At 46.8% G+C, this 14,038-nt stretch overlaps 1 protein-coding gene across 1 annotated transcript in view; it reads right to left on the minus strand.

The window, feature by feature from the left end:
* The window catches only part of Rad18 (RAD18 E3 ubiquitin protein ligase), a 54,762-nt gene extending 44,140 nt beyond the window's left edge, over positions 1-10,622 (minus strand). The window contains exons 1-4 of the mRNA XM_048356203.1: positions 10,495-10,622; positions 6,830-6,911; positions 2,357-2,418; positions 882-952 (exon numbers count right to left, since the gene is read on the minus strand). Coding sequence (XP_048212160.1) covers positions 882-952; positions 2,357-2,418; positions 6,830-6,911; positions 10,495-10,545 — 266 coding nt within the window. The 5' untranslated portion in view covers positions 10,546-10,622. The remainder of the gene's footprint in view (positions 1-881; positions 953-2,356; positions 2,419-6,829; positions 6,912-10,494) is intronic.
* Positions 10,623-14,038: the final 3,416 nt, after the last annotated feature.

A 14,038-nucleotide genomic window follows, 5' to 3' on the forward strand; every position in this document is an offset into this window, starting at 1 on the left:
ATAAGTTACCTCCAAGAATGTTCCAGGGGCTGAGAATGTGGCTTAGTGGTCGAGTGCTTGCCTCACATGCATGAAGCCCTGGGTTTGATTCCTCAGCACCACATACACAAAAAAAGCCGGAAGTGGCATGGTAGCTCAAGTGGTAGAGTGCTAGCCCTGAGCAAAAAGAAGCCAGGGACAGTGCTCAGGTCCTGAGTTCAAGCCCCAGGACTGGCAGGAAAAAAAAAATAGAATGTTCCAATAAGCCGAAAAATCTGACTATATGACTAAAACGAGTATAAACTCAAGGTCTCATTTGGTAAAACATACCCTTTTATATGCCTCTGCATGACCAAACTCACTTTTATACATTCATGCATTTGACAGTTAACAAGTATCGGAGCTTTATAAAATACAAGTAATTTCATAGAAAATATCCTTTATACATGCTGAGTAAATCACATTCATAATTAAAGATTAACATATAACCACCACAACCAAGTAGATACATGCCTCCTGTAGCTCTGACAACTGCAAGCACCCCCAGTAGGAACACCCCTGGGGGCAACAAGCTCACTCAGCACCAGGCCAACTCTTAAGACCATTTCTACTAAGGGAAGGGGGCTCCCTGGGGAAGAGGCTGGTTCTAGGGCTCAGGTAGAAAAACGACAAGGAAACCAGCACATCTCCATTTTTAACTCTGAACTATTCTTCCTAAGAGGACAATCCCAGAAAAGGAAGAAACTCCTCTCACTACATGTTGGAACTCCCACGTGTGAATAATATGTCACTTCCTTCTTTTACTCCAGAATACTCGACCACACATTCCCAGAGCCAAAGTGCACGGACAGGGGCACACACAGATGAAGAGGTTAGAGGTTAGTCACAAAGTTAAGTCATACCGGGCAAGACTCATGCTTTTTACCAGTTCGTCTAAAATGCGGTTATTTTTCAGGTCTGGCTCCGTGACCGCCTAGGAAAGAAAAACAAAAGATGGAAAAAGGTCAAAAGCAATAATTAATTTGTGTAATCTCATTTCCAAAAATGTCTAACCATCCTCCTGAGGCTCTCCCCCAACCCCTCCCCAACCAGTCTTGTGGGAAAAGCCTTGGAAAAAGTTAATTTATGTGATACCAACAGTGAATCAGTACCTGCTAACTGGAAGTCTGATAAATGCTCTGGAAGGCATCTGTTGAAGTCATATATTATTTACTCTGTACTAAGACAAAACCTAATATGAGCAAGAATCTTCCTCCAAAACGCCAGCACTCAGCCTTCCCTAATATTACTTCTGAAAAACAGGAGCAGTGCTCCTCTCAGTAACAACACTAAGTTTGGAACAATAAGTTTCAAACAGACTTAAAATAAGACCGCTTTCCAGAATACAAGAAATGGGTATGTCCCATACCTGTGTAGTGAGCACACTACAGAGTCTGCCTTAGCGAAGAGACTTCACGCTGAAGCACAGGGACACTCTGGGGAAGATCTTGGACTTAGGGGACACAGTGGCCATGTGTCACACAGGGAAACCGTTCAGGCCCGCCCAGTGACATCATGACATCATGCGCCCACCAGGGAGACACACTAGCCACATCTGCAATAGTCCCTGTGTCCTTTCCACTGGGCCTCACCGTTCCTTCTTTCTCTAGTCTCATATGCTTCCCCTTCAATCTGTAGTTCCACTTGTTCTTCAACGTGAAAAGTGTCAGAGACTAAAGCCACGGTTTGCTAGCATTTGCTGTTGTGAGTCTGGTTTAGTAAGAGGTAGGAGCTAGCCAGGCTGGGTTAAATCCAATAACATGGATCTTTGTGTTCTGCACAAATGCAAATTCTAGTCCTTTATAAATGAATAATTTAATACCAGTTAAAAAAGAAACTATAATTAAAAAAAAAAAAGACAGCTAGGCACCAGTGGCTCATGTCTGCAATCTTAGGTAGTCAGGAGACTGAGATCTGAGGATGTCAGTTCGAAGGCAGCCCAGGCAGGAAAGTCCACTGGACTCTTATCTCCAACTCACTACCACAAAAGCTCAGGGACAGCACCCAGGCCCTGAGTTCAAGCCTTAGAAAAGACAGGAAAAAAAAAGGGGGGGGGGAAGGGAGCCATACAGACAAAGGAGCCATACAGACCATAGGAATTAGCATTCTCATCATAAAACTAATTTTTGCTTCATAAAATAATTTAGGTTCTTAGAAATCCTAGTGAGAAATTGAACAAAGCTCAGTTCTCCTGACATGTATTTTAGAGATCCTTCTTGAAAATGTTCTGCATATGGTTTAATCCAATAACTACACATTTGCTCATAGGTTTTTGTCTGTATGTGAAGTAGAAATAGAAACCCAATCTCTAAATTAAAAAGAAAAAGAAAAAACTCACCACACAACAAGTTGGACACTGAGTTTTGTAGGACAGAAATTTTCTTATGCAGAGAGAACAATCTGCAAAAAATAAAAACCCAAAACATAAAATGCAAAATATTAAGCTATAAATACAGAAAGCTGACTTTTAACAAAATCTGACTTAAGTTTTTGGCAATTTCCATCATCTAGGGTATGTCACGTATAATCTTAGCTGTCTAGTGCCTTTGCTCTATGCACATTTACACATGTAATTAAACAGCCTTTCTAGGAAAGGAAAATGTACCAAACATAATGAGTCCCTAGACAGCCTAGTTGTGTAGGCAATACTATCCACCTATAAACCACAGGAAACACACCTCGGTGTGTTAAATATACTAGGTGGATAAATATACTAGGTATTATGGTCAGACTGTTTGCAACTAAGAAACCTGAACAAGGAATTCTGCTGAAATTTTCTGAAGAGTGAAAAGGGGAGAGAAGCAAAGGGGGTGATGCGGGGAGTGAAACGTGTCAGAGTGTAACAATGAAACGCAGTCTGTATAACCAATGTATGACAATAAAAAAGAATAAATAAAAAGAAAGAAATATTAGATATCTCTAGTGTCTGCCCAAAAATAAACTTAGAAATTACCTAGGTTATCAAATTAGGGACTTGCCCAGCCTGCCTCTGGGTAAACCAGCATCGTGTGGTTTCTTACAAGAGCACTGGGGCAACCACTAAGAAAAGAGCGGCCTGTCTTCATGTCACACAGCTAACAGGAGTGAAACAATTACACTGCCAGTCGGGGTAATGAGTCCTAACAATTTAAGCAGGCATAAGCATAAACTCAATTCACTACACTCAAGACAGTGTAAAACGTACTCCCAGTTAGAAAAAGCAGATGAGGCTAAAGGAGCGGCACCTCAGTTATCGGTAGACCAAATTCAGCTGACTGGAGGAGCCTCTAATTGGCCCTTCTGTTGAGGCAAGGGAAACAGGATGATTGCATTGGTGCAGGAATCCAAATAAGCAAGTCCCACAGGCCCAGTAAGACCCAGGAGGAAATGGAAGGACAGGTTATAACAAGGGTAAAGCTCTGATGAGAAGGAAACACTCCAGGCACCAGAAAGAACTTGGGACTGCCAGCCCACCCTAACAAGGAAAATCTGCACAAATGGAAAAAACAGACATAGGGATCTTCTCAGATCCAGGAGAAAAGCAACATCACAGGGAAATGGCTGCTCCGAAACCCAAGAGGTAGACAGGCAGGCAGACACCGAGAATTACCATTTACTTCTACACAAGCCTTGATTAACCTTGTGAATCAAACTATATAAAAGAGAAAAAGATGGCTGTTGGCTAATCTCTGCAATAGTGGTGATTTAACAGGTTTTATGAGTCAGTGATCTAGAAGCAAGGATTTTGAGCATCTGCCATTATCCAGTTAGAACAATTCGACTAGTGCAAAAACCTGACACTTGAGCACAGCAACCCATGGGCCAGACCACTTGTCATGTACTGCTGCTATGGACAGGAGTAAGCCAAGACCTCTCCCCACAAAAGGACTCTTCAAAACCACGGGCATGGACTCATTACCTATCACTCACACCATGAGAACCGAAGAACTACAACAGACATTCACTATTCTTTTCCAAAAGTCAACAGAGCAAAACAGAAGTACAACTTAAAATTTTGAGTCCTGAAATGTTAAAGGAATAGCTAGCTAGGACTCTGGCCATCAATTCTACGTGATGGGGGAGGGAGGGACAGAGTCCAAGGGATTTGGCTCCTTCTAAAACTCTGCGGTACTGTGTGTCAGTAAAATACTACCAACCATAAAAAAAAAATTGACACATAAATCACTTAAAATTCTGTATAGAATTTCAAAGACAAAAATATAGACTAGGGATCTAATTCTGAGGTACATTGCTTGCTTGGCATTAGTCCTGAATTTCATCCCCAGCATTACAAAAAAAAGTATGAATTTATTTTAAACACTCTAACAGTACTGTATTATATACACTATCTATTGTAGTTATAGTATATATATATATATATATATATATTATATACAAATGTGCTAATGGATCCACAGTAAAAACAGATGTAATCTGTGACATCAATAACAAAGTATGGGAGGCAGAAGTGGACGACAGTGTTTCTGTTTAAGATTAAAATGTTATCAGTGTAAAACAGATTGGTTTTGAAATATCAGATGTCCTATAAAAGCACTGTAGTAACCACAAAGAAAATATATGTGGTGAATACACAAAAGCAAATGAGAAATAAATCAAATCATGTCACTGAAAAAAATCAATGGAATACAAATACACAAAAGAGGAAAAGGACAAAAAAAAGCAGAGACAGAAACAATGAACAAAATGCCAACATTGTCTTTTGCTGTAATAACTTTAAATTCAGATGGATTAAACTCCTCAATAAATACATGGAGAGGCTGAATCTATTTTTTAAAAAGCGTGGGGTGGGTGGGAATGTGGCTTAGCGGTAGGGTGCTTGCCTAGTATGCATGAAGCCCTAGGTTCGATTCCTCAGTGTCACATAAACAGAAAAAGCCAGAAGTGGTGCTATGGCTCAAGTGGTAGAGTGCTAGCCTTGAGCAAAAAAAAAAAAAAAAAGAAGAAGAAGAAGAAGCCAGGCACAGTGCTCAGGCCCTGAGTTCAAGCCCCAGGACTGGAAAAAAAAAAAAGAGAGAGAGAGAGAAAAGCCAGTCAGGCAGCAGTGTCTCACTTCTATAATTACAGCTAGCTACTCAGGAGTCTGAGATCTGAGGATCACAGCTTCAAGCCAACCTGGGAAGTCTGTGGGACTCTTATCTCCACTTAACTAGGAAAAAGCTGGTATGGCTCAAGCAGTAGAGTTCCAGCCTTAAGCGAAAAGTGAAGCAAGAGTGAAAGGCCCAGGACTCAGGCCTCAGAACTCGCTCACACTCTCACCCACCCACAACCACCGAGACCCAACTACATGCTGCTTACTGGAGAGTCACGGGGAGGAGGGGAAGAGAACAGGTTATCTCAAGCACATGCAATCAAAACACAACAGGAGTTACAACGCTTACACAACAGACTGGAAGCCAAAGAAAAGGGAAAGACATGGGGAACAAATTCCCCATGAAGATCCGACAATTATATAAGCACTCAACATCAGAGCAGCAGGACACACCAAGCAATGACAGAAATGAAGGGCACACAACAGAACTAGATGGCACCATAGTAGCAGTAAGGTTCTAACATCTAACTTTCAGTAGCAGAGAGAGCCAGGAGCCAAAAGCTCAGCGAGGAAACAGAGGACTTGTACAGCAGCATACACCAGCGACAGACACACAGAGAACAGGCCACCCGACAGCAGCAAGACCCAGCACCAGCCACCAAATAAAACAAACAAAAAAAAAACCACTTGTGGGTCTAAATATTCCAAGTAAAAATGCCATGCCAGATCAAAGGGCAAGCTCTAAATATACACTGTCCACCAAAAAAAAAATCAATCTAAATAAAAACATGAATAAATAAAAAAGCTGGAAGGCAGACACCGGTAGCTTACACCCATAATCCCAGTGACTTGGGAGGATCACGGTTGAAGTCCAGCCTACACATACACACAAGACCCCTTCTCAACCAACAGATGGGTGCGGTGGCACATGCCCGTCATCCCAGCTACATGGAAGGCTGAGATTTGGAGAGATAATCCCAGGGCTCAGGCAAAAAAAAGTCCGCACAACTCTATGTCAAGAAAGAATCTGGCTGTGGTGGCACACACCGCTCATCCCATCTAGGATGAGAAGCCTAAAACAAACAGGTCACAGATCAACTGTACAGCTGAGCAAAACCTCAGACCCTATTCTCAAAAACTGCCATCTCAAACAGGGGCTGGAGTAAGTGGCTAGCAAGTGCAAGGCTCTGAGTTCAAGCACCAATAACACACACACACACACACACACACACACACACACACACACAAAAAAAAAGGTAAAGGGATGAGAAAATATAAGCCAAAGAAACATTAAGCTAACACACTTGGGGCTGAGGATATAACTCAGTGGTAGAGTGCTTGCCCCGGGATGGTTCCTAGTACCACCAAAAAAATAATAAAGAAGCTGGAGACTAGGTGTGGTGGTTCGTGTCTAGCTGCCATGGAGACAGAGATCCAGAAGATCTAGGTTCAAAGCCAGACTGGGCAAAAGACTTAGCAGAACCCAATTTCAACAAATAATCTGTGCATGGTCGTCCACACCTGTAACTCCAGCTATGCAAGAGAAGCACAGGTGGAAGGATGTAGGATCAAGACCAGTCCCAGATGAAAACTTTATCCAGGGGGGAAAAATAGCTAAAGTAATAAATAACTAGGGCCAGGACTCCAGGACTGGCACCAAAGAAAAAAAATAAAAGAAGGTGAGGGGAGAGGGGAAGAAGGGAAAGGGAGGTGATGTATATTTGATGCTAAGCTAGCACAACTTCACGCTTTTACTAACTCTCAGAAACTAAATATACTTACAGTTGTGTGAACACTGAGGAATTATCATGGCAATGTTGAAATATTCAAAGCAAATTCCACAGCGAAGCAAATCATCTATTGTCTGAAAAAAAAAAGATATCAAGATCGGAATATCTGCCAAGAGCTTTCCCCTTATTCCCCTAAAAGACAAACGGAGTAATACTTCATCAATGTGTTCAAAAGCGAACTCCAGACAACTACAGGGATCTTGGAAAAACTTCACATAAAACTTTTTTTTCTTCTTGGGCACGAGGGACTGGACTCAGGGCCTCACGCTTGCTAGGCAAGTGCTCTGCCACGTAAGCCACACCCTCCAATGTGTGCTTGTAGTTTCCAGTTTGTTTTTCAGATACAGCTGCACTTTTCCCCAGATTGGCCTCACAGGTATCACCCTCCTACCTCCGCCTCCCGAGAGGCTGGGGCCGGAGGCACAGGCCATCACGCCAGGCTTGTACCGATTCTGTCAGTTGTAGGTCTTAGGAACTTTTTTTTTTGCCCAGGCCGGCCTCAGAGCAAGATCATCCTCTCTCTGCCTCACAAGTAGCTAGATTACAGGTATGCCTCACCATACCCCGCTGTCCTGAGAGCCGTTGTTTATTTATGCTTTGGACTGACAGTACTGATACGACACGGATCCCTGGCCATACTGTTGGCCCTTTTCAGGGCTGCAGCAAATGTGGCCTGCTCTCACATGCCATGTGTGCCAGTTCCCTCATGCCGGTACCCTCTGCCCTGTCAAAAAAGGCATCAAGTCAGTCACTACTCATCTTAACGGTCAAATCAGGGACTATTAAACCCAAATACTAAAAACTAGCCAGGAATGGTGGTGTGTGCCTATAATCTCAGCGCTCTCAAGGCTGAGGCAGGAAGATCACGAATCTGAGGCCAGTGCAGGCTCCATACTGGCAGTATAAACAAGTAAGTAAATATGTACCTAAAGCAGGCACACAATACCGGGCTTGATAGAGCCAGGGCTAAAATTCCTGCCTTCCGGCTGGGAATGTAGCCTAGTAGGAAAGTGCTTGTCTAGCGTGCATAAAGCCCTGGGTTCAATTCCTCAGCACCACATATACAGAAAAAGCCAGAAGTGGTGCTGTGGCTCAAGTGCTAGAGTGCTAGCTAGCCTTGAGCAAAAAAAAGAAGCCAAGAACAGTGCTCAGGCCTTGAGTTCAAGCCCCAGGACTGACAAAAATAAAAATACAGGGGCTGAGAATGTGGCTTAGCAGTAGAGTGCTTGCCTAGCATGCACGAAGGCCTGGGTTCAATTCCTCAGGACCACATAAACAGAAAAAGCCAGAAGTAGTGCTGTGGCTCAAGAGGTAGAGTGCTAGCCTTGAGCAAAAAGAAGCGAGGAACAGTGTTCAGGCCCTGAGTTCCAAGCCCTCAGGACTGGCCAAAAACAAAACAATACAAAAAATAAATCCTGCCTTTCAGCTGGCAGTCCAATAATTTCTGCCTGGTGTGGTAGTGAGCTAATGAGGACATCCTGGAGAGAGCTAGCATCAGTGACAGCACGGGAGGCAAAGAAGTGGAAAAGTGAACAAGTCCCATACATTTATTTTCCCTTGGAATGCAATAGAAAAGGACCTTCCTAGCAGGGGTGAGGTCCCAAGTTATATCCTCAGTACAATGAATACATATATAGTGAACTTAACTCAGGGCATAGATGAGTGAGAGAGAGAGAGAGAGAGAAAGAGAGAGAGAGAACACAAGAGAGAGTAAGAGAGCGATCTCCATATTGAAACTTGAGCTCAGGGCCTCATGCTCATACTGGGTTTTTTTTCCACTCCCAGCTGGCACTTTACCACCCGAGGTTCTGGCTTCTTTTGCTGGTTAACTGGAGGTAAAAGTTTTTGAATGAATATCCTCAGATCTCAGCCTCCTGAGTAGCTAGAAGGTAACTAACTATGCAGTAGTAGTAGTAGTGCATCGGTATGACTTGCATCATATATACTAAAAACGTTTTGAAAAGATACAACAAAGTAATAAATAATGGTTGCTAGGAATCAAGGAACTGGGCAAATGAGGGGCATGGCGAGACAGGGACCTTTTTAATGCTGTCTTTCAACCACAGAATGCATTACTTACATTTTAAGATGTAACATAAAAAAGATTAAGCTATGTTTTCAACGGGTAATCAATGTCATAGAAAAATGTTCACACTTTAATGGATACTATGTAGCTGAATCTTCTTAACAAGAGAAATGAATACTGTCAAAATCTCAGCCTTGAAGAAAAAAGCCTAAGCAGCTCCAAAGGGGGTTGATTAAACCCAAAAGTTGTATGCAGGAAATCTCAAAATTCAAACACATAAAAACTGAAAGAAAATATTTAACAGTAATCATCAATGAATGAGTACTTTCTCGTTTTTTCTCTAGTTGAGAAAAATCAGGCTCACAGAGATAAGGTATGCAAGGTCACACCACCCACGAGGGGCACAGCTTTAACCCCGCACAACCACAATCCAAATCCGTGCTCCTCTCCACTGCAGCTCGATGTCAAGGCCACAACCTCAAAACTCCAGATTCCATAGATGCTTCCAGTAAGGAACATCAGGGGGACCTCTCAAGTCCCCAAATAGTGACCCTGATGACGGCAGAAAGAACAAGATTTCTGACCCAGCAAGGAGACTCGGGTCTACAATCCCCACTACGTGGAGACAGAAATCTGGAGGAGATCGGATGGGGTGGGGGAGGTCATGACCCCTACCTCAGCCAATAATCGTGGTGTGCCAGTGAACCATCATTGATCCTGTCATCCCGGCCAAGAGAGGGGTGCGAGTACAGGGAAGCCTAGGTTCAAGGCTCACGACCCAGGCTGGCCAGGGCTAAAACAAGACACTTAATCCGAAAATAACGATGCAAAAAGGGGCTGGGGGACGAAGAAGGGGACAGGGAGGCATGACTCAAGTGGTAGGGTGCCTGCCTAGCAAGCACAAAGCCCTGAGTCCAAAACTGCTGTACCAATACTACAAAAAAAAAAAAAAACACCAAGATAAGACAAGTCAGAACTTGTTCTCTTTACCACGCCTGCGCAAATCCCTCCCCACATCAACTCTACACAACTGAAAAACCAGGTGCGGATTAACAACCCTAGAACGGTGACGCGAGCAGCAGGGCCCAGGGCCACGCCCGAGTGGGGTGGGGGTGGGGGGCACGGAAGGCGGCCCCCAAGACAAAAAGCTTAAGCCGGTGATGGAAGCCTGGGGCTGGGCCCGCGTCGGGACCCCAGGGCCGCGAGGCCGGGCGGCAGCGCGAGGGAAGGGCGCAGTCGGCGCGCGGCCCGGAGCCTGGGTCACCGGGGTCGCCGGGGTCGCCGGGGTCACCGGGGTCGCCGGCCTGGAGAACGCAAGCTGGCAGGGAGCGCCGGTGCCACCCACGGCCGTTGTCCACAGTTTGGGACCGGCGTTCTCGGCGACAGCTGCGGCTGCCCCACGGAACGCCCGGTTCCTCCAAACCGCCGACCGCGGCTCACCGTGGTGGGGGGGGGGGGGGAGCGAAGCTGGTCCCCGCCACTTCTCGGGGGGGGGGGGGGGGAAACTGAGGCCCCGGGCTGAGGAGAGACCCCGCCAGGCAGCCCCGCCGAGGCGGCCGGCCCGTCATCCTCCCTCAAAGCCCCGGCTTCCCCCGGACACGCTGGAGCCCCGATCACCCCGAGGCACGCACCTTCATGAACTCCAGGCCCGGAGGCCACCGAGGCTCGACCAAGGGCTCCATGGTGGCTCTCCGGGTCGCTGAGGGTCCGCGCCCACGGCCCTCCCGCGCTCTACGGCCGCTCGAAATTCCCCGCGCTACCGGGCTACGTCAGCAGGCCGCGACGCGGCGGAGGCGAGCGCGGGGCCTGCCGGGAGTCGTAGTCCGTGGGCCGGGGCGCCCGCCGAGGCGTGCGCGCTGCGCATGCGCCGGCGTGGCCTTCCAGGGCCGAGCCTCTGACCGGGTCTGGGGGGGGGGGAAGGTTCACTAGGGTGCCAGGTCTGTTGCTGCCTGGCTCTAAACCTCCCCGTGCCCTTGGCATATGGTCCCCAGTAGGAAGAACCAGGGCTCTGTGGGAGAAATGGCTGACTTTTTTTAAGGCCTAGGCCAAGATAAGCCTGCAACGTCCATCAGGCCCCCAGAGAAGGAAGTTTTTGAAAGTTTGAGTAGGCTGAGTTGAGGCAGGAGGATTTTGAGATCAAAACCAGCCTGGGCTACATACAGAGACCCAGTCTAAAGCTGGTCTCGCTGACTGACCTAAGAATCAAAACAGAATCTTGATTTCCACTGATGGAGACACACTGAAGAGGTTTCCCCCCCCCCCCCCCACACACACACACTCCTGGGGGCTTGAACTCAGGGTCTGGGCGCTGTCCCTGAGCTCCTTTGTGCTCAAGGCTGGTGCTCTACCACTTGAGCCACAGCACCGCATCCAGCTTTTTTTGGAGTAGTTTATTGGAGATATGCGTCTCATGGACTTTTCCTTCCCTGGCTGGCTTTGAACTGTGATCCTCAGATCTCAGCCTCCTGAGTTGTAAGGATTGCAGGTGTGAGCTTTCGGCCCCCAGCAACCCAGAACATTCTCCAGGGTCTCAGCTGAAGAAAAGAAGTCCTTGTTTGCGGTCGCTAGAAGTGTTCACCCTCTCAACTCTCAATCCAAAAGGTGATGGATATCAGGAAAGAATGAAACACTTACACAGTGAACTGTGGGGGTGGGGGGGAGAGCTTAGCCCTTTGTGAAGTGAGAGTCTTGCTAATAAACACTTGAATTATAACATTAGACAGCTCCATGTCTCGCTTGTAGGCAATGACTCTCAGTGGGCGAGAAAGCCATTGGGTGTTGGGGACATGGCATTTGTGGGGTTCCAAGTTCTCAGCCCACAGCTCCCTTGCTGCTCGCAAGTGAGAAGCAATGTTTCGATGGAAGGAAGAGAGTGAACAGACCTATTGGTCAGGCTGACCTAGAAATGGGATGTCTGATGAGGGGCTGTCAGCTAGGTGAGAATCTCAGCATTCTCATCCAGCATGGTGAAACCAAATCGAATCAGTTTGGCCCAATAGGTCCGACCTCTGCTGGGGTGTGGAAAGAGGGCAGAGGGGAGGCGTTGTTTCCACGATTGAGGGAACAGTCTGACAAATGCAGGTCCTATCAGAAAACAAGCTGGATTTTGACAGTTCATGAGCAGAGATCACGGTTCCCAGGAAGCAACCAAAGAGCTGCAATGTGGAAACGCGGCTGGATCCAGATTTGAAGGAAAAAATCTACTTGAAAAAGGACACTTTCTGGAACAAGCAAGAACATTTGAGTATAGGTGAGGTGTTATACGACATCGAGAATTTGTCATCTACTTTATTTGTTCTGGTCAAGGAATTGTCACATAGAAAATACCATTCTTCGAAATATAGAGTATTACAGGCTAAATGTTATAATTACAGGTGACTTATCTAAAAGTCAAAAAAGAGAAGCAAAGCATGCTAAATGAAAAGGAAGGATGACGCAAGCATGAAAAATGTAAATAGGTATTAAATCTAGATGATAGATATAGCGGGTTAACTAATACTATTCATTGCACCCTCAAAATTGGAAATTTGTCATCAAAATGAATACACGTGTACCTTGCCTGCCATCTTACAAATGACCTCATGGGGGCAGCAGAGTATCGTGCAAAGGCCCAGAGCAAAAATAAATGCACCCTGTCATGAATAATTCATTTTTACCTCATTCTTCTATGTAACTGACTTTTAATGGATTCCGACTATGTGCAGGGTCCAATTCACCCCCAACCCCACGATTCATCCCAACCCTTCCCTTTTGCCACCACACATGTGGTTTCAGAAGGAAAAGAATGAAATAATCTAGGTAAAATGGTTCTCTCAGGGTGCCCCCTGGAGGGTGGGGCTGTGGGAAGTTCCTGGGAGTTGGCCTGTCCCATGTCACAACTCTGAGGATAGATCCCATCCTGTCCTTGTGGTAAGCCACTGTTGTCCTCTCCCAACCACATGGTCAGGCTCAGCTGACCTCAACCTCTGAGAGAATGGGCAGGTGGCCAGGCCAGTCAATAATAGTAAGCTCCACCTTCCCCGCTCAGTGATTGGCTCAGAGTAAGCGTAAGCTCCACCTTCCCCGCTCAGTGATTGGCTCAGAGTAAGCATGTGCTTCTACTTAGACCAGAGAAAATCCTGGGATCTTTACTTGTGGGTTGGGAAAGAGCCAGGATCTGCCAGGCCTCGTGGGCCACAGACAGTTGTTGGAAATAGGGCTCTCTGGGCAGCCAAGAGAAGCTGCAGGTCGACCTGGAGCCACTTGCCTCACACTCCAAGCTAAGACCCAAGGCCAGGTCTTGGATTGGAGCTAGGCTGGGTTTTCTGGCTGCCCTAAAGGCCTAGGGAGTTCTTAGCTTCCCTCTGCTGCTCCATAGCCTGCCTCTCATCAAACACAAGTCTATGAGCCAGGTGCTAGTGGCTCACACCTATCAGCTACTCAGGAGACTGAGGGCTAAAGATTAAGGATCAAAGCCAGCCCCAGGGCAAGCAAGTATGTGAGCACAAAAGCTCAGGGACAGAGCCCAGGCCCTGGGTTCAGCACCAGAAAATAAAAGTAAACCACCACAAACGTGTGTTGCTGCCAACAGTATCTTGTTTCCTCTGGAGCCAGTCTGGAGCTGGCTCCTTGCAACCACAAGCAGGGCACCAGTCCGGCTGCAGGATCATTTCTAGATTTAACTGCTTATGGGGCAGGCACACTGGGGGTCCCAAGGCCTCCCCTTCTTCCCATATAGCCTCTTTCTCCATGAGAGTTTCTAATGTGCAACCTTGAACAGAATGGCCTAGGAAAACTCTGATGGCATTCTAGCACCTTCTCTGGGAACTGTGTGAGCAGATGTCAGCCATTCACTCCTCAGCCCCAGCTCCATGGGGGTGGCCTGACCCCCTGCTTCTTCCTCCAGCTGGTGGCTGGCATGCTGCTTCCTTCTCCGTCTCACCCCCGGGGGTCCTGTCTGCTCCCGGGGCCCTAGAGGAGAAGGCGAGTGTGAGCTGATCGCATCCTAGGCGCCCAGCCACTCAACCTCTCTGGCTAAGATGGAGTCACCACGGCGCCTGCCTTTGAAGGTGTCGGAAGACCTTCGAGCAAGCTTTAAAGGTCTCCCGCAGTGGAGGCAACGCGCGCGGGCTGCGGTCGTTCGAGTCCCTTTCTCCGTTGTGCATCTGTCTACAGCACAAATCTGCTCGACTTGAA

Source organism: Perognathus longimembris, chromosome 10, assembly GCF_023159225.1.
Source record: "Perognathus longimembris pacificus isolate PPM17 chromosome 10, ASM2315922v1, whole genome shotgun sequence".
NCBI lineage: Eukaryota > Metazoa > Chordata > Mammalia > Rodentia > Heteromyidae > Perognathus > Perognathus longimembris.